The sequence below is a fragment of the Anas platyrhynchos genome, chromosome 2, assembly GCF_047663525.1.
Source record: "Anas platyrhynchos isolate ZD024472 breed Pekin duck chromosome 2, IASCAAS_PekinDuck_T2T, whole genome shotgun sequence".
Classification (NCBI taxonomy): domain Eukaryota; kingdom Metazoa; phylum Chordata; class Aves; order Anseriformes; family Anatidae; genus Anas; species Anas platyrhynchos.
Genome location: NC_092588.1, coordinates 141,578,789 through 141,599,775, shown reverse-complemented (window position 1 = coordinate 141,599,775; position 20,987 = coordinate 141,578,789). Strand labels below are relative to the sequence as shown.

General features: G+C 41.0%; 1 protein-coding gene across 5 annotated transcripts in view; it reads left to right on the top strand.

Annotated features, from left to right (window-relative positions):
• Positions 1 to 20,987, top strand: part of ARHGAP21 (Rho GTPase activating protein 21) — a 118,358-nt gene that overhangs the window by 30,631 nt on the left and 66,740 nt on the right. For 2 of the 5 annotated variants that reach the window (XM_027450626.3, XM_038174590.2), the window contains exons 1-2: positions 233 to 255; positions 16,256 to 16,438. Coding sequence is in view for 1 of the 5 variants with exons in the window: in XM_038174591.2 (XP_038030519.2) it covers positions 16,256 to 16,438 (183 nt within the window). In the remaining 4 variants the exon portion in view is untranslated. Of the gene's footprint in view, positions 1 to 232; positions 256 to 16,255; positions 16,439 to 20,987 lie in introns of those variants that run through there. The other 3 variants (XM_027450628.3, XM_038174591.2, XM_072033710.1) reach the window with 3 other exon arrangements.

The window sequence follows — 20,987 nt, the reverse complement described above, 5'->3', positions numbered from 1 at the left end:
TTTATCTCGCCGAGTTGACACATGGCTGGGGTGGGAAGGGAGACAGAGCAGGAAGGAAGGTCCTTGTTCCTGAATGTCATTACTGCATAGCTCTCGCATCCTCGAGCAGCACGCAGCAAAAGCTGAGTCAGAGCACAGCAGCAGTCTGAGCAGTCTGCGCTATAGCAGGACATGGCCCAGTTCAAGATTTTGGACTGCGTGATCAACCACAACTGGAGCTTCATATGCAACCTCTATTGTGCTTGGAGTGGCCAGGTCGGTTGTTTTCTTATCCTTACATATCTTAAAAATGATAATATAATTTATTTGGGGGGGGAAGGGTCTAGTCCATCTCTTCCCCTCCCTCCCCCCCATCCTATGGAAAGGGTAGGATTAAAAGTATTGCCATGTCCTAAGGCATTTCCTAGAGTTAGTGGCTATATAAAACACACTTTTAACTATATAATAGCTTTATTTTAACACTTGGAGTACTTTAGGTTGTTCTCGTAGAGTCTTGACCTCTGAGGGAGATTTGATTCAGGAATCGCACAAAAAGAAACGTGTCGCATACAGGAAAGGGGAGATGTGCCAGGGTCATCTGCAGTGTAAATAAATTTAAAGCTGATTTTTTCCCCAGCTTTAATGGGACTCAACCGTCTTGGCTGTTTGAAAATACTTTATCATGAATGTGAGGGAAAATAGGGTGAGGGGAGGTTTTCTGTGTACTTTTTGTCAACATGCAGGATAAAATAAATGACCACAGGATGTTATTCAGTCCTTAATATGGACAGCTGTAAGTCTAATTGACTTATTTCCTGCATAACTGGAGGGGAAAAAAAAAATGCCTGGATTTTGAAAGCTTGTTTGTAAATAGAATCCACTTACTAAGGATTTAAAATAGTGCTGTGTTGTTGTAATACTACTTTCAGGGTACCCTAGATGTTACCCATATTCTCACAGAACATTTAGTCACTGAGGAGAATTTATTGTGTTCTTCTACAATGTTAAAGGGAAGATGAGAGCTTTAAAAAAGAAAAAAAAAATGCAGTTTCAGTACAGTAACTAGAGGCAAGTGATTCGGAAATATTCCCACTTTTTTGAGTCATCTCCTTAATGTTATAGGCTAAAAGAAGTCTCATCTGTTGAGACAAAGTGAGGCTTTCTTCCAGTCTTAATTTTCAGATGCTGATCTGTCTAAGTTCGATCTAGCTTGCTTACGTAGGTAAGAATTCACCTGTATAGACAAACTCAACCTGGCTGATAGCTTCCTGTACTTCTGCAATCAAGAAGCAAGAAAATGCCTGGCTCATGATGTGGGCAATCCCATGAAATTTTAAAATGAGTTTGACATAAGTAGGGGGAAGGGAAAGGGGCACTGTGTGTGTGTGTTTGGTTTTGAGTAACAGACTGAAATGAACTGCTAAGAACCAAAATAATAAGCTAAGAAAACCAAACCACCCAGCAAGGCAGGTTTCACATAACCCAAAAGCTGTATTGTACCAAGCTGAAAAGAAAACCAGGCCTTCGATCAATATACTTGAAACTTCTTGCATGCTTAAGGTAGAAATGTTGCTGAACTGCTGGTTTTTACTATTTTTTTATTAGATAAGTAGAATATATGACTGCTGTGTGTGGTTTTTTTCTTCCCCTGAAAGTCAAATAGCTGTAAACTGCACATTATAGTGAGTTACTGCTGTTGTTTTTTTCCTTGAAATGAACTTGTTCGTTCATTTACAAGGTATTACCTCTGAAGAAGAGACCAATTGAGGTACACGTAAGAAGTGAAATCTGTCAGGAGAGAGATGCATCGTGCTTTGTGCAGCAGTGTTGCTTTCCAAACTCCCCACCTAGCAGTGCTGGAGAAGCCTGCTGGTGAGAACGGAGGTGGGTGACCTGTGCAGTTGGAGCTAGCAGCTACTTCTGAGGTGTAACTGCTCCAGTTTGGCACATGGTGTCCTTGAATTAGCAGGAGCTATGCAGCTTCTTTGGTGATTTTCATCCATCCTGACCCCAGTAAACCATCAGGGGAGTGAATTACAAATTGTCATCCCAGAGCTGAGCTGAAGGCTTGCCTTGTGAGACAACATATTTCCTCCTAAATGGCTGTCAGAAGTGTATATCCAAGGAGAAAATAAAAAAGAGCTTAATTGCTTGTTTATCGCTAAATGATTTCTTGAATCAGATTATAGAGTTGGTCTTCAGGGTTGTTTAGTTTGTTCTGCTGGCACACACCCTGCTCCTCTCCCCCAGTGTGGAGTTCCCAAAGTTTGTTTTTTAGAACAGGAAGGGAACAAATACGTAAGAGGCAGGAATGTCAATACATGCCCACCGTGTTAATACAGATTGTACAAAACGTACTTCCATGGCGCAGCGTGAGAACTGCTGTAACGGGAGGCAGGTACCTTTTGGGCTCAGATACAGCAAGGTGCTGTCTGTATTAGTGTGTTGTGTTTTCAAAGAACATGCTGAGGTCAGGACTAAATTAGAAATCTGAGTCAGAAATCGTGTTCTTCAATGAAAAATGTCAGCTTTTAGCCCAGACCTTGGCTGGGATTGATGGCTGTGTGGCTTTCACAGGGTGATCCATGAATAATAAATCAGAAGCCTTCTTGTCTCACAGTAATGAGTACAAAGCCAAACTGGATTAATTGCAGATTTTCATCTTTCTGGGACAGCTTCGTTACTTCCCATCTTTCTTAAAATGTGTTCCTGCGGGGTAGTGAAATGTCTGCTTTTCTGTGTTATCAGTGGTGGTCTGGTGGAACATGGGACAGATCTAAGACTGGGAGTCTCATGGGCAATCGAGAACTGCAGCATGAATGCAGATTGAGAAATAGGCAAGGAGCAGCAGGTAGAAAGCTTGTATCTGTATGTGGGGATGTGTACGTGGGGTCACAGAGGCTGCCACAGCAGCGTTGTAGATGATTAATCTGGTTTGAGGAGAGCAGGTCTTCCTAGGTCCTTGTGGGCTCCAAATTCCTACCTGACCAATGCCTGCCGTACTGTTTTCTTTATTTTATTGCTGCATCCTAGCCTCTAAAAGTAATAACGTGCTTTCAGCCATCCAAATACTTCATCTCTGGTTTCTCAGCCAAAAGCAGGTGCTCTGCAGAGTTCCATCAACTCACAGCTGGTCACACAGGTCCCTTGCACAGAGTGCCTGGCCATTGAAGCCGCTGGGCTTGGAGGAACTTCCACTGACATCAACACGGTCTTTTAGAAATAAGTTTGTATGTTGTGGCATTCTAGCTGCCAAGATCTTTTCAATTTTGCTTTAACTGGAGTTCATTATCACAGCCTTTTTCTGTATGGCAGTGTACGGGAATGAGACGGTGCAGTGCAGGCTCAGCGATCGCATCGCCTTCAAGCCCGAGGACGCAGCAGCACTGCGTCGGCTGCTGCACTGCAGCTATTCCCTTCCTCTGGAGAATCTCAGATAACATTTAAAAAAAAAAAAAAAAAGCTTTTCAGTCTTCTGAATATGTCACTTGGAGGATGAAATAACAAAGGTGGTTGCATTCCTTTCAGATACTTGCAGCTGATAACAGTTCAGAAATGTGATATGTTATCTTATTGTACTCCTCTGTTTATCTCCTGCCTTGGGGAGGGAGGGAATATGATAAAAATCTCGTCTCATAGCAGTGCAGGGTGTAATGTTTTCAGTTTTGTTGAGTAAAAGGTGTAAAATCTCTGCAGGAAATAGCTGGTGGCTTTACTCACTGTGGGAATTCACGCTGCTGTTGGAGAAACATTTGTAATGTTCCCAACTATGGGGAAGTAACTCAGCAACAGTGAGCAATTCAAGCCGTAGTAATAGGCATGCAAGGACAAGTAGTTCTTAAAAAAGCAAGTGAATTTTTGTTAAAATAGATTTCCCCACTGCCCTCCACCCCGTTCTCCAGACAGATACAAATGTGGATTTAGTCATTGGCATTTGCCATTCTTACTGACATGTTTGCTGCAAACTGTGGGGAAATAACTCAGGTCGCTTATGATCACACAGTAAGGCAATGTCTGAAAGCTGCTGGATTTGCAGCTAAACTGAAAATCCTGTGGACAACTTTCTCCTCTTTATCCTCTTAGTGATACCTCATCTCTGTTGACATACAGATTTCAGATTTTTTTTTTTCAAGTTAATGACTTCACAGTCTTTTTTTAAGCAGCTTTCTAAGTATTATATCTTAGTAAATTAAATTGTTCACTGAAAAAGCTGCTTTTCTGTCCTATATGCGCAGCAGATTACAAATTTAGGGTTTGGAAATATTTTAACACGAGTTATGTAGCTTTGCATCTACATATGCTGATTTATACACAAACCTTTTTCATTCTGAGTGTAAGGCTTTTAATACTTGCAGTGTGTTAATTTGTGCATTATATACTGTATTCAGATATCTTAAAACATGGGACCAGGATTATATTTAAGCAGTGTGTTTGTGCCTGCAGGAATTTATCAGTTTCTGAATTTACCCAGTGTTAAAGCTTGTAGCTTTAACTGTATATCTAGAGGCGGCTGCTTTTGAGGGGGGAAGCTGTGTATTCAGGGATGTAAAGAATCCTGAAACGCTGCCTTACAAGTTTTGTGGTGTTTTTGAGCCGTGTTCTCTGTATGAAATCTTTCTTGGGAAGTTTAGACTTGATCTGAATACTTCCCTCAAGTCAGTTCTTAAAACTCTTCCCATGAGACGAGGTAAATCTTCTGCCAGCAGGACTGAATCTGAAATGGAAGTGAGTTGCTATATTTAGGGTGACAATCTGCATTTTGACATTGCGGGTCAATTCCCTGATCTTCCAATGGCTTCCTTTTGGCATGGGGCAGGTCAGATGTTCATGTCGCACATGAAACAAAATTCTAAGTAAAACTGCAGCATTGCAAAGCTGAAGGTGTTCAGATCTTAAGCCTGAACTACTTGGGATACCAGCAGTTATGACAATGCATTTATGCAGACGAAGTGGTGCAGCTAGTCTTCTGGTTTCATATCTTTAAAGCACGAATGAGTCTATTTATGTTGGAAAGATCAGTAGCTTCTCTGAGAAGATCAGCCTCATACCTGCATTAGAGAGCAGCGTAAGGTGTGTTTCTGTCCCACCGCCGAGCCCACAAAGCAAAGCCCTTGCTCAGCGTTGTAGCTGCACCATGGAGTAGCCCGGTCCAAGTCCAGAGGTTTGCTGGAGGGGCAGAGAGGCTGTGGAAAAGCGGGTGCTCTCTTGGCTGGTTTGGCCAGGGTCCTGGCAGAGCTGATGATTTGTTTCACCAAGCCATAGCCCCTGGGTACGGCGAGGAGAAACAGCGTGAGCTGGAGGAAGTGTGTAGGTGGTTTCATGGCTGCCTTCAACGCTGTGCTGCATCTGATTATTGAAATGGGCTCAGAGTGAATCAGGTTTTATCCTCTGCGGTGATTTCGTTTTTCTTAAGAGCTTCTGCAGAACTATTCAGTGTGTGTGAATAGGTATGCCATAACAGAGCCTGGTGAAAACGTAGCGAAAACTGTCTGGTATGCGGTGTGTCTGATAAAGTCTGCGTTAGTCCAGAAAGCAAAAGGAGTATACAAACGTGGTCCCAGCTAGCTCCTAATTGTGCAATAACACACTTGGCTGGGGATGTTGGTAATGAGAGAACTTACTGTTCTCTCCCCATTTGTAGGAAGTAGAGAGGGTTGTGGGTGGCTTGTAGTCTTGGGTCTGTCAGAAAGCTCCCCTAGGCTGAACGAAGCAGCGTAAGGCAGCCACTGACAGGCTGTGACTGTGCAACCGCTCTCAATCACTTCTGTCAGACTACTAAGACAGTTTTTATCAGGAGCGGAGTAACCTCAAACATTGCTTTGACACTAAGAAAGTTTGCTTTCTCAGTCTCCTGTCTCTGATATTTCCAGATCAGACTCTTAAGGTAAGGACAAAGCATTTCCTATTCTTAACAAGCAGGGGCAGAACAAGTAGAGAAGGAAAAGCTCTGATTTAGCTAAATTAAGATCACATGACATTTTGCTGTTATGCTACCAGCCCTGCAGATGTTTCCTTTCTTTCCAGTTTAAGGAGGATGTAGCTGTTAAGAGGGGAGGCTTTTGCTAATGAGCCTGTAAGAAAACAAGGAAGCTCTCAATTTCTTTTTTTGTTTTTAATGTTTTTCTGCCTACATTTAATACTATAAACTGTGTGTTTACATGTATTATTCTAAATACCAATTGCAAGATATGAGCAAAAACAACGTGGAAACAGTTTGCATCTGAGTCCCATGAAGTAAATCCTTGTATTTTGCCTCTGCTTCTTGGTGGTATTGCTTGAAATTGTGGAAAGTATGAACTAAATTCATTTATTTGGACTTAATTAGGTTTTGAAAAAATTGTAGTTAAAGCATTATTGTTTTACAACATGGAAAAGCTACTAAAAATGTGTATATATATATATATATATCCACATATACATATATTTATATGGATGTACACACAATTTGGTATATTTTTGTAGTGTGTATATATGCGTGTTAAAATTAAAACCCTTTAGTTAAGTGCTAAACTTGCAAGAGTCTGATACTTAAAGGAGGATAGTTAGTGTTCATCAGATAGTTAGTTTGTGTTCATCTAGGTAATGAAGACACTAGGTGCTAACTGCAGAAGTTTTGAGTCAAGCTTGAGCTGCGATGGAGCACTAGTCATGCCAAACCTGATCTTGCACTTGGTGAAGTCAAAGAAAAGCACAAAAAATCCAGGTATCAGAACTTCTCTACAAGAAAACCAGAGCCTGCTCTGCATAAAATGCTAGTTCAGTTCTAGCCAGAGTGAGTAGGGTTGTGCTCTCCCTGCTGTAAAGTAGGAAAACTGTTTCTGGATCTCCCCTGGCCTGGAGAGCTGCGTGCTCCTTTCATTCAAGCAAGTAGGCCCAGCTGGGCTCCCTTTAGAGCCAGTTGGTGTTGCTGCATTTAATCCAGAGCCAGGAAAACAGCACACTGAGAACTTTTCGGTTAACAGAAGTGCCATTTTGGTGATCATCCTTTTTCAGATTGTCACGTGTCCCTGCATCCTTGACTGCTTTGCCAGTGTAAAGCTAGTTATTTATGTGTTGCAATGGAGGGACTTGATTTCAAATGGAGAAGATGGGCTTTTTCAGCTACAGGCTTCCTCCAACCCTTCTTGTTTTCCTGTATTTGATCTCGGGGGAAAAACTGTGATTTAAATGTGGGAGTATTTTAAGGTGAGGGAGAAAGGCAGAGGTTGCTGCAGGTAGCCTTTAGCTTTGCTTTCCAGGTCTTGTGGAGTGGGGATGAGACTGACATAAGCATCAACGGTTTGCTTCGCAGAGCAGCCTTCTGTGAGCAGTAGAGCACAGTAAGGCAAACTTCAGCTTGGGGAACGAGCTGCACATATGTTTTTTTTTTTGTTTTTTTTTTACTGTTTTTTTGGTGTGTGCCTCAACCTTTTTGAGGACTGAAATCCTCTCAAAAATGCCATTTCTCCTTTGATTGTGCTTACTGCAATGGCAGTTACAGAAGTACACAAGCAGACGTCCGTCTGTCCATCTCCTTCCACCCAGAGCAGCTCTGCACCCTGCACGGCAGCGGCGATGTCTCCTTCCCTGTGCCAGCAGCCATCTGCTGTGCTGGCACAGGCTTTGGTTTTGAAGGGTTGCAGATTTCCCACTTCATGCTACTGGAGCTGTCATATATTGCTCTCTTGAGCCTTTCTCCTCACCTGGCCTTGGTTGGAGGACATCGTTAATGTGTTTTATTAGGTTGGGTCATTCACTTCTGAGAAGTTTCCAAGTGTGCGTGGTGTGCTGCTGATCTCTGCTGCAGGCAGGTGCCATGGCCTTCAGTGTGAATTAAAGGATTATCCTAGGCCCGATACTTCGTCTGTTCATGTTCCTAGAAGGAGGTGGCAGGTTTGCTGCCAGGGCTGTCTCATAGCAAATACCTGAATTGACTCTGGTTGTTCTCCCAGCACTGACCTGTCGCTGTGGCCACCTGGGCAGAACATTGAAACAACAGAGCCTGGCTCCTGCAGGTGGCCTGCCCCCAGGGCCTTCACTCTCTGCAGTGCTCCTTGCATCTTTACTGCTTTGCTCTGAAGCATCTCAGCTCCTTATGGCCATCAGCAAGACCCTTAGGAAGGCTGAGTGGGGGACATCTGCCCACAGAGACCGCCTCACCCCTGCTGATTACTGCTCAGGGCCCGACTGCCCAGGCCAGGTGAGGGGCGCGCATGAGAAACGGCATTGCCCATCTTTGCCCTCCAATTCCTAGTAATTTGTTTTTGTTCTCCTGGTTGGACTGAAAGGTTCAGATCTCGTTTTGGAGAGCTGGTTGAGTTTGCCGGCCTTCCCAGTTCCTGTGTTCTCCTCAGGAGCAGTGTTGGTGCTGGGGAGCTTCAGCAGCCATCCCGCACTCTGCCTGTAAAAGATGAGCGGGTCCCCTGGGGAACACACACGTTCTCTAAGCCGTGATCTGGAGAAGTCATGCTCTGAAGGCCGTTTTTTCATTTATTTTTTTTCCCTCATGAATAGCTTCTGTGAAAGAAGAGCTGTGCCTCCCGGTTCCAAAAGCAGGCTGTCTTTTGCTATTAGCAGTTGCCCTGAAGAGAAGGCCCTGACTGGGCCGATTTTATCTACCTCTGTGAGTGCTGTTTACTAACAGTTGCATGTGATGACTCATGCTCCATTTATCTCCACATCTCTTTTTTTTTTTTTTTCTCTAGTGGTGAGAGCAGTTTTGCAGCTGTTTGATTATTTGAGCTTTGAGGGCTTGTTTACATCTTCATTTCCAGTTTCAGGTGCTTCGTGGCAAGGCAGCCTTCTCCTGGTACCTGCTGAAAACAGGCTTGGCAATTACTCTCATCGGGTATCTGAGTCCTTCCTGCAGCTTTCTTAAATACATATAGCACTAAAATGCACAGGATGGAGTCAGGTACCTTCTAGTATCTCTTGCTGAACTTGTCACTAGGCCCAGCTCTGTGTGTTGGTTGGGCTCCATCTCCTCATGGCCCATTCTGCGAACATGGAGCAGTACTGAGGGATGTCCTCGTGTAGGAAGAGCTTTCCTCTTCTGTGCTTCAGTATGTTTACGTGCCTCAAGCTGCTCGGCTCTTCAGTTCCTGCTGATTATGCTGTTATAGTATCGTTCCTGTAGATAAAGACTTGTTCATCCTGAACTACTTTCACTCCAGGCTGCTATGTTGCAGTCACGTCTACTTTGAGCGTTACTAAAAAGTACAAGTCGGTAGATAGTAAATGTCGGCAATTATGCAAGTTTATTGTATGTGCTGATTTTTTTTTTTATTTTTTTATTTTTTTCTGAAAAAGCAGTATTTAAGACAGTGGCTTTACATATACAGCCTTGTTTCTAGCCACAGAGCTGTCTCTTGATGTCTGGGTACCTGCAGAGAGAAGCCCTGTGGAGATGCACATGCAGGTAGATGCAACTAACTCATGTTTATTATGCATCTGCCCTAAGCTTAATTGTATAATTGTATATGTCAATTAATCACTATTTAGTAATCATACATATATATATATGTACTTATTTATTTATTTTCTTACTGCTTGTGTGTATAGAAGGGTAACTTTGAGGTAGCATGCAAATCTGAACATTCTAGTTGGACACTCAAAATACTGAAGTGTTTGAGATGATTCATTAATAAACTGCAGAGTCTAATTTTGGTGTTAGTAAAGAAGGAAGCTGGCGTTCCGCATAGAATACTGTGGGTATCTTTGGAGTTCAGCTTAAGGTTTCTTAAGTCTGTAGTGTGTGTAGCTGTTAAGAAAAACATCAATTAAATACTAAAAAAAAAAAAAAAAGTTTTTTTTTTAGATGCCTTTTTTTGGTCTTAGCTAGCATCTAAGGTGATGCATCTCAGATTTCTGCAATTTCTTATGTCACACTATTTTGGGAGACATGTTTCCTGCCACCACTGTGGGTTTGGAGATGCTGATGGTTACACCTTGTAGCTTACCTTGCAAGGACAGAAAACAATGGAAGACTCACGTGAGGACAGGACGTCAGTCCACATGCTGCCAAGTTCCATTTCCTGCCTGAACATCTATCCTCCCCAACATCCTTCCTTATCTGTTTAGGGGGAAGACTGCAGGATTTTGTCTAGTACTAATGTCAGAAGTTAGGACAAGTGCGTGTTTGACATGCAGGACTGGAGTTACGTAGGTTTTGGGGTTTCTGCATTCTGGTTTTCCTGCTTGTGTCTTTGCAGGGATTTTTCAGAGAAGAGATTAATGTGTTGCTGAGGCTGAAAGTGATTGAACTCATTTGTTTGCTTCAAGGACAAAGCTATTTCCTGATACTGGGAGGATGAATTTGCTTGAGGTGTCAACCTTGTATTAGTAATTAATTTCCTTTCAGTGAGAATTATTTACTTTTGAATAAAATGTTATTTTTACATTCCAATCAGATTAAAAAACATTAGAAGTATCTTATCTTGCCATGGGTTGAGACCGGTTCAGAATGTGATCATGGATTTTGATGTATTCACTCTTAGCCAAACCTCTTCACTTGCAGTCCTCATTTCAGCAGTCAAAAGGCATAGAGCTTGTGATTTTGTGTGAAGAGCAGCAAGAGCTTTCAGCCTACGCCTCCAACGCTTGTCACAGTTGTTCTGTGTCTGGCCACAAGCCTTTCTCAGAGCAATGGTAGTTTTAATGGAGTACTGCCTGAATTTACCCATAGTGTGAAAAATGTATAAGAAGTATGGCTGGTTTAGAGGTGGTATGGGTATAAATAATTGTCTGGCTTCCTTTTTGAATGCTGGATATGCCTACCTGTACTGCAAACGGGGGTGGAGATGATAGATCTCAAAGACAAGTTGTATAACCTTCTGCCTTAAACATCTGTCTTTCTAAGATATTTTTCTTTTCAGTGCTGTCTGTTTCAAGAACACCCAGGAGCTGTGTTTTTTGGGGGTTGTATTTGTCCCCTGTCACAGAATCATTTAGGTTGGAAAAGACCTTTAAGGTCATCGAGTCCAACTGTTAACCTGGCATCGCACGTCCAGGGAACCACATGTTCTCCAGTGGATTGAGCTTTTACTCTGCCTGAGATCTTGTGTGCAGGAGCCTAGTTCTTTGACTACAGAAGATGATAAAGGGTAAAGGGAACATGATGTCCTCTGGGCACGAATACAGTTCTTTGCTTCATTATTTCTGAGCAGATGGATGTACCAGAAAAGTAGAACTATTTTTTTGAGGGAGATCTTCATGCAACTTTTTGTCGGCTTCTATTAAAGTGATTTGAAGTTCTCTGCGTGGCTGAGACTAAAAGGGTCAGTGGCTTGTTATAATTTTGTTTGAAAATCGTCACTGGAAGAATCTGATTATTGAAGAAAGAAAGCCTGACTTGCAGTGAAATCTCCCATCGTTCTGTGGATAACAAGATTTTTCTTCCTATATAGGTAGTTTTTCCTTCTGTTCTTTAGTCTTAGCCAGAAAAGAACCTTTTTTTCCCCTCTCCTGTTAGCTTTTAAAAGACTTTTTACACATTCTGTCACATAAAGTAAGACCAAACTGCTAGAAAAGTCTTTTTTTCTTTGAAATTGCAGGTGTAATAGAGCAGTTAGCTAAATGATAGCTGCTTGGTTACAAAAAAATAGGGCAAATAAATGACCTGATGCAAGAAATACCACTGTTTCTAAGCAAGCCCAGCATTTATTATAGCATTTGGAATATCCTCTCACTGTATCAAGGCAATTGTGGGCTTAATAATGTGCAAGATCCTTCTTGGTTCTGGCTTATGTCAATGGTGATCAAAAAAAATACTGCTTGATGGCTGTTGAATCAGGAAAATCAGGTGACACCAACCCATTTTCTGTTCAGCACACACACATCTGGCCAAGCTGCTGTTTCAGGCAGCACGTTTCTTGGTAGACGAGCTGGTAGCTGAACGTGGCGAAATCCTTCTGAAGCAGGAGGCGCCTTGTGTTTGTCGAGCTGTTGGGAGGTGACTCCACCAGTCAGTCTGGTGTTCTTGTTTTTTTTTTCTTAATTAAGATTTGGGCTTCAGAAAATGTAGCTTGGCAAACACACTTGCAATGAGATTTTTATTTACATAATTTATTTGTGAAGTGTTCTGGATGATTAGAGAAAAAAGTTAAACCCTAATAACTTGAGTAAATGTGAATGTCAATCCGAAGTGACTTGAGAAATAATTTTGAAATTGTTTGCCAAATACAAAGATAAAATAGGGATGAAAATGGAGTGATTCAGTAATTCACATTACTCACACCAACTTTAAATTGCTTTTCATGTTTTTTCAAGGATCGATAGTGCAAGGTATAATTATTTATTATGTTCCCTATTATTCATCTATGAAGATAGTATTCAGAACTCAAAGCGTACCTGTTTATCTGTTTAGACAGCCAAGAAGACAACTGATAGTTTGTGTTGCAATTGCTTGCGACTGTCACTGAACTGGACTGTTTTTAGGATGTTATTTATACAGATCTGGCTGTAAATTGCTTAGAAGCCAGAAAATGAGAGAGGCTTTGGAGGCCATGCAAGTTGTGTGTTTCTTTTTCATTTTTAAGACCGTTAAAATGTGAAATTACTGTTTCGAGATTTACTTTTATTTGGACATAACACTGATGTTTGTAAATAATCAGATTTACCATTTTTACATAATTCTATAGACTGTGCTAAGCTCCTGGTGATTCATACGCTTCTTTCAGGTGCCGTGTGATTTTTCATGGATGCTTTCATCGCTCGGAAAAACAGGGTTAAAGGCAATATTCAAAGCACAGTATGCTTTTTATAGTGCGTTTAAGCATCTGCTATATGTCCTTGTAATTGCCTGTAACAGGAAATGATGTTTTGAGATACTTTGTGTAAAAAGCTCATATGAAGCAATCCTGGGGGAAATGATGCTTGAATCATTTTTAGTAGCCTGGGATTCTTCAGTCCTTGAACTTAATTGTATGCGTTCTGACTTTCACGTTGAACGTTGAACCTGTAGAGATTCAGTGTTTTACTGAATGAAGCATCCACATCTTTAGCAAGGAATACAGCAAAACAATCTTTCATTTTTTAGTTTTTGTGTGCAATGAAAATAAGGCATACATATTTCTCTGGAAATGCATGTCAGTCTCCTCTAAAGACAGATCACCTCAAGGACAGGAGGTATCTACGTATTTGTAACTGGCTTACCATCACTTTTGGCTCAGAAGAAATACCACGTAGGATCCCTGCTTTCAGTAACATTCTTGCCTGTGCAAAACATCATCTGTTTCTTGCCTGCTGTCTTGCACCCTTGTTTTGTTTGTGCTTTTGAAAACTTTGCTTGTTCCTTTTTCAAGCCTTCCCTGGCAAGGGATATTGCTGGTGGGCGTGCTGTGGTTGGACCATTCACGGGGTGACTCAACAGATGTTGGCTCTCTTCTTTGTAATTCAGATTCCTTTTTGTTCGTCGTGGCGGCTGGGAGCTGCTGTCACTGACCACGTCCCACATTTCTTATTAATATTGGCCTTTTCTGTTCAACTGTTGGCAGCCCTCGCGGGCGCTCCAAGGATGGCATGATGATAACCTTTAACTTCTGGCCCATTCTTTCAGGAAACGCTGGCTTGCCAGTGCAATACTGGTGTTTATGGGGAGCTGTCAGTTCAGCAACTTGCCTGAGTGAGAAAAGTTCACTTGAAATTGCAGGGGAAAGAGAGGTGGTTTCTCACGTGAATCAAATGAGTATCGTGTCTCCCACCCCTCAGACCTAGGGAGGTTTGGCTGCATTTTGATCCCAGGTCACAGCAGATCTGTAAGTAAACCACAATGATCAGTTGTCATACCCACCACAACTACCTTTAGGATAATCAGGGAGGCTTTTATCAGGAAAAAAAAAAAAAGTCCTCTGCTTTTCAGTGCTACATTTTGCCTTTGCCTGTAGTGAGGTGGGGATCAGGCTCTTTGCTTGAGCACCAAGTGGTAAGATGAGGGAAAATGGCCTCCAGTTGCACCAGAAGAGGTTCAGGTTGGATATTAGAAATTTCATTACTGAACGGGATGTAAAATACTGAAACGGGCTGCCTAGGGAAGAGGCCGAGTCACCATCCCTGGAGGTCTTCAAGAAACGTGTAGATGCAGAACTTGGCAGCGTGGTTTTAGTGGTGGACTTTAGGACTAGGTTAAGGTTGGACTAGGTGATCTTAGAGGTCTTTTCCATCCTGAATGATTCTCTGATATAAGTTTGCTGTTTAAGTATCCTTAATGACAGATATTTGCTTATTAATTTTTTTTTTGATCTTGTGTGATACCTTTATTTTTTTTTTTTGATTGTTCAAAATGTCTCCAAGTGTTGTCTATAAAAATGAAAGAGAAAAAATGACTGCAGAGAAGGGGTAAATAGGTGGATTTCTTCTTGCTTGTCACTTAATAGAGGAAGTTGCTGTCATGGTGTTGAGGCCAGTGATTTTTATTGGGAGCTACTTGTTTTGCCATTTTAATAGGATGGAAATCATCATCTTTAATCATGCAATTTTCCACTCATGTCATGAGAATGGAAGACTGAGAACGTATGTGCAAAAATGAGAAAGTGTTCAGAAGCTGATGAGATTGGTGGGAAACACCTCAATAACTGACCTTGTAGTCAGACTAAAGGGGGTTATGTAGCATTTAACTTAAAGTTCAAGCAATGTAAAGATAAAATTAAAGCCAGCCTTGGCAGTTCCACAGTTCAGCCTCATTTGTCATTCATCAGTCACCTCGTTTCAGTCTTTTCTGTTTTCCACTAATACTTCAAAACATGAATGAAGGTGATTGACAAAGACTAGGTGATTGACTCAGCTGAGACTGAGATTCACATTTTTCTTTCTAAAAATCCAAAAATAATACTTCATGTTCAGAGACTGTTCAGAGGAGCAGAGCCCCGTGGGGCTGCTCTGCATTCTCCCAGTTTTGGTTTCCATAAGCGTTTCTCAGCGTGGCTGCAGCACCAAGACCCTTCGCCATCTGGATGGTTTTCCTCCCTGAGCGCAGGATGATCAGAGGCAGGGAGACTGATCTTTGAAGCACTGAGTAGTATTTCTCTGGCCTCCCTGCAGCTCTAAACAAAATAGGGCTTTTCTGAGCTGTCCTTCCTGCAGAAGTTTCCTTGTGACACCCCTTGCTATCACGGTGGAAGTCAGAATGCTTCATGTTTTCTGTAGGCATCGATTGGGGTTGGCTGGGCCCACCTTACCAATAAGCACTGCTGCATTTTTCAAATCCCAGCTGTAAGGGATTATTTTGGAGCAGCCCAGGAAGAAAACCAAGCAGTAAATTCTGACACGTATCAGCCAGTTGCTGAGCCCCAGCAGCAGAGCTACAGAAGGACAAGAAGACTATTATTTCTGTTTGAATACCTTTTGAATAGGCTATAGGCTCTGGTATCTAAATTTGTTTCATGCATCGTTGAACTAGAATATTTAGAGGAGGGTCATAGGGTTTTTGCATGCTCTCTTTGTATGTCTTCAGCTTTTGATTCAGATTTTATGAATGATGTGGCATGCACTTTAAAATGAAAGATTTCATATAAGGCTGAGAAGACAAATATTTTTAATAATAAAAATATTTTTTCATAATCATATATTTCTGAGTCATGGGTATATAGAATTACCCTTAAGAAAGGAACAAAATGTCTTGCTTCTGATAAAGAGGTGGGATTGCAGTATAACTGTAGTAGGAAATCAGGCCTTTTCACATAAGTATGCAGTGTTATAATACTGAAATGTTCAGAGAAAGTAGCTAAGGGTGGGGAAAAAACACACCAGACAACAAACAGGTGAAGTCAAAGATGAGAAAAAGCACATCTCAATAAAGAAGCCGAACCAATTTCGTGCATTCTTCAGTTATTTCAGTTGTTTAAGTGAGGAGTAACTAGCTGAGAAAATCACGCCTGCATTTGAAGTCAGGAAAAAGAGCTGGTGTGTTTGTATGCCCGTGAGCAGTGTGTGGCCAGAAATGGAGTCCCAGAAGACAAAAAGAAAGCATAATTTGTATCGAAGTAAACTGGAAAGCAAATAGAATACATGCTGTACACATTCCTTGAGGTTCATTTCAGCCTTTACACTATTGAACATGAAGTTCCTTAATAAGTTATTTAATTTAAAATTTAAGGATTGTATAAGGGGATATGACCAGAGAGGTGTGTAACGCTAGAAGGATGCTGCTTTACAATACGTATTTATTAAGAAAATGTCATTGGTAATCAATTTATTTTGAATGTGGAGAGAAAAAAATTGTCTTCAGGTGCACAAGAATGCTTTTAAAAACACCCAAATTATAACTTACATTTGGTATCTTTGTGTCTCTCTTTTCTTTCAGGCATCAAAAAATAAAGATGGGAAAGAGCAGAGTGAAGCTATATCACCATCAGAGGAAGAAGAAACTTTCTCTTGGCCTGGTCCAAAAACTGTCGTGTTAAGGAGGACATCTCAGGGTTTTGGCTTCACCTTAAGACACTTCATAGTTTACCCTCCAGAATCTGCAGTTCAGTTTTCTTTTAAAGTAAGTGACTATTTATTTATTTACCTAAAGCCAGTGTTACCAATTTGTATACCTTTTAAATTGCGTATTCTAAGGAAGGGGCATGAGTTGTTGAATTTTTTGTTTTATTTTCACTCTCCAGAATTGAAATCTGTTATACCATCGTCCTAAAAGAATAGAAAGGAAAAAGAAATTAGTTTGCCATAGTTTCTGAATATTCTAAAACTGATGGATGTTAGAAAGACAGGATTTTTTCTATACTATGTTCTTTCTGCTGAAAAGTACAAGGCTCTTAGAGTTCCCTTTTAGTCAAGAGACAGATACATACCGGTCTATATTGAAGAACAACTTTCTGAACTTAATAAGAAGTTGTGTTAAAATACTTCATAGGTTTTATTTAAAACAAGCATTTTAAAATGTTAAGCAGCTAATCAGTGTGCCTCGTTTAAAGGTTGTGTGCATTTCCCTACATGACTGAACCTATGGGAAGTTGCTGTAGTGCCTGGCACTGAGAAGTCTGTGGAATAGAGATTTGAGTATCGAGAAGGGATTTTTTATTCTAGTGAGTTCAAATAACATTTGCTTATTTTAAAGTAATCAAATTTGAGAATTCTCATGATACACCCTACCTCTGAGGTTTTTGTTTGTTTGTTTTTTTTTTTGCATTGCCAGTTAGGCAGAGAAAGAGATTGATGTTAAGATGGGGGAATGAGTTTCAAAACTTCATGCTCATTTCAGACAGATAATTGATTTGTGTGTCTCTAATTGTGTCTTTAGCTAAAGTTGTCTTTTTTTGCTTATCTTCAGTGGCTATAAGAAAAAAAAAATTCCAGGGGAAAGTTAGTACGCTTTTCCAGTTAACTTCAGCTACAGCAGGCACGTGTGCCCAGCGTTTTTCCCCTTAACACAGCGTCACTGAAGCTAACTGTAAATGAGACTATTAGCTGTATTAGGTCATCCCAAAGTTTCTGTTCTTCAACAGAGGTTACAGAGAGTCAGCCAAGAGCAATCCCTGATTAAATTCCAATGTGAAGAAGAAGGAGAGTGGGGAAGCCTTAGCTGAGCTGCACAGATGAGTACGTGCACTTATTAGCGTCTCCTGATAACCCATATTTGCATTCTAGGTAAAAGTAGACAGCATGAGCAGGATTCAACTCCTTAACCAAGAAGTGATTAGATAGGTTTTCTCCTGAATTTCTCAGATATCTACTGATACAGATGATAGTGTTTCCACGTGCAAAAGGACATACGCACAAGGGAGAGCAAATAACATTGGGGGGGGAGGAGGGAGGCAATGTCATCCATTGTCTTCTCATTCTCATCCAATGGTTCCTGAGACAGAGACCCAAGCAATACAACACTGAGCTTATTATACCTGTAAATCCTGAAGTGTGTCTTGAAGTTCTAGCTCCCTCTCTTCCTGCAGGAGTTTCTCCTTTGGTATGGCAGAATCTGGGTAATTCGTTTCCCCTTTTCTGGCTGTTTTTTGAAAAGAAAATCATGGGGTTGTTGGATTGATGTAATACCTTTATTCAGGCATTCAGTTACCTCTGAGGATTATGAAGTTCATTTGCACAGAGCCGTGGTAAGCACTTCCTGTAAATTAACCTGAACCATTATATTTTCCTCTTCCTTTTAATGTCCGTGAGGTGGCAGAGAAGGTAACAGATGTGCAAAATTATTACTCCTGGGTCTTAATAAGGTGACTTTTATAGATGTCTGTGTACCTAAGATATGTAAAGAATGAATTTCATTTACTGTCAGCCTGATTCTATAAGGCAAATCTGATTTCTGTGCCACTACTATTTGAACAAAGGTCATATTGGTTACTGGCTAATTGTAGACTCTGTCATTGATTCTAAGCTCAAGAATTCATCTCTCTTTTCTCATTGATCAAAAGTGCAAGGGTCTTGGGAGGAGGAAGTGCTCCTTTTGTTTTTTGGTAGTATAATAATAGGAACTCTGATCTGGCTTTATGACTGTCTTACATCGTCTGGCAACCTTGTCCCTTCCTTACATCAGAGAATGCATGTGGTTACCTCTGATGTAAGGTAGAGGTTACAGCTGGAAATCAAAGCTGTACACAACAGCCAGTTACTCAATCCCCTACAAGTTTCTCATTGTCACAGTCTTCGTTATTTCAAGTGGCAATTTGATGCTCCGGCTTTCCCTCTAGATCAGCACAGAGATCTTTGTTTACCTTGGGGAAGGCCTCCTGTTGTAGCTTTGATTTCTTTCAAGGTAGTCTTGTTCTAATTCCTCTTAACCTTTCTGCAAGTCAACATTAATTGGTAGTGGCAGTAAAGAGAATTAGAAACCCATCTAAAAAGCTGTTAACATGGTCAGGTGAAGTCCTTTGTGGAGAAGAAAAGAATCCTCGCATGGGGGGAACACTGACTTATCTCAAGGACAGACAGCACAAAGCTCCTAGACTGCAGGGTGTGGTAAAAATCAGACCACAGCTGGAAAGTCCATGGCAATGGAAAGAAAAGCTTCTGACAGGCCAAAGGAGGCTGCAACTTGGAAAGGCAGTGGGGTGAATTTTCTTGGAAGCAAAGAACTCTCCTCAGATGATGCAGAGTGCAGAAGAGTGGGTGTTCCTTCATGTAAAGAAAAAATAATCTCATTTCTGTTCTCTGCCTGGATGTATTTGAGGTGCTCGATTTTTATTTGAGTTTGAGAGGTTCAGTGTGACACTAGTCTCATAAAAGGGTTTATTTTATTTTAGTGCTAATAAAAAAAAAAAGTACTAAAGTACTAAAATTTTGTTTTGTTCTTCATGGTGCTACTGATTTTTTCCAAAAAGAAAGAACTGTTTAAAGCCTGAATTAAGTTGAGTTGTGTTAAACTAGAAGATGTAGGGTTTGGGTAGGGGAAATGGCAAGCTCTAGTTGCAGATATTTCTAGACCTTAGGTATACAAAGCTTGGCATCTACCTTTCATAGACCTCTTGTCACCAGTGAGAAATTCCTATTCCTGTCCAGACAACTGGAACCAGTGCTCTAACTGGCACTGCCACTTGTGTACCGCCTGAATAAGCAGGGTGAGAACGAGTATAAAACAACTTAGTGACAAGGTGACGATGACCTGGAAAATGGCATAGGAGAGGCTTCCTTAACGCTTTGTTTTCTTCATTTACATTTCCATCTGACTTGAAGTCACATTTCCATCTTGCAGTCTGTAAAGGGATGGAACACAATTGCTTGTCAGCAATTTAGGGCAACATCCCTGCATATTCTGATACTAAATACTAGTATATTATATTTAAGGTTATGGGTTGCTAGCAACTGCAGACTTCCTTTTAATTTCTTTCATTTGATGTTCAGTATATACACAGTCCAGGAGGTCTAGGCCAAATTCAGGATACTGTGATAACTTATTGTGTATTTCACAAAACGACTAATAAAATGTAAGTTAAAAATGACATAAAGGAAAGAAAGTGGGACTTAACAGGGAATATACTCCTGTAAATCTCCCCCTTCCCTTGTGCCTGTTTCTCAATCTATTGGCTGATTTATAAGGATTGTGATAGGGAAAGGCAATGGAAGGAAGTATTATTTGGTAGCTCTGTTGGGAGGGGCAGCCCTGGGTGAAGGACGATGTGAAAGATGATCTTGTAAACTGAGACTGCAGTTAACGTGTTGTGTTCTGGCAAAAGTACGTGGCTGTGCTTGTGGGGCTGCACACCAAACAGGACACGGGGAATAGCTCCACGTTCAGGAGTAACCCATTTTGTATCCTCCTGGATTCCCACGTCTCCTTTTCATTACGTGAATAGTGTGTGGAGGATTTCTTAAGATAAAGTTACAAGAAGCCTACATTAAATTATGCTTTGAACATCGGATGATTATTAGGATTTCTTCGTCAGCAACGCATTTTTGCATATGAATTACATTGTACAAATTGAATCAGTCTGAGGAGGTGGTAGGTGATAAATGAATGTATTTGCTTTAGGTGTGGAAGCTGCATATTCTAACACCTTGCAAAGTGTAAAAGGTAAATGTAGGAGAGAAAGCTAATTCCAAAACATTTGCATTATAAAGCATTCAGTTTTTAAAGGCCTGAGTTTGTTGGCTTGGTACAACGAGAAGTTAATGTTTTGCAGGTGTTTCTTTTAACAGACCTGTGCACGCCCAGTGACAAACTGACAAACCCAGCGCAGTGTCTCTTTTATGCTGGCAATTCTGTATTAACTATCTTTCCCCTTCCATAACTTCTGGTTGATAGTGTTAAACAAGGTAGCCTGCCCTAGATACGACCCATGTGTTTGGGCTCTGATGTAGTCCTCAGACAGGACTATTCAACATAAGGATATGCTGTTTGCTGCTACCAGAGTTGGGGTGATAATGGCCATTAATTATCATGATTTTTACAAAGCCAAATCAGTACCAGATCTCTGTTAATTCACTGTTTGTCTGACACTTGTGTGGTTTCTTTTAAAGCTCCAGCAGGCATCCTGATAACTTCTGTACTATTGTAATGTTTTGTGGTGCAGGCTGTATTTCACTTTTATGTCATGAAAGAAATGCCTTGCACCTAGGAAAGACTTCTGTCTCATCCTCATTATACA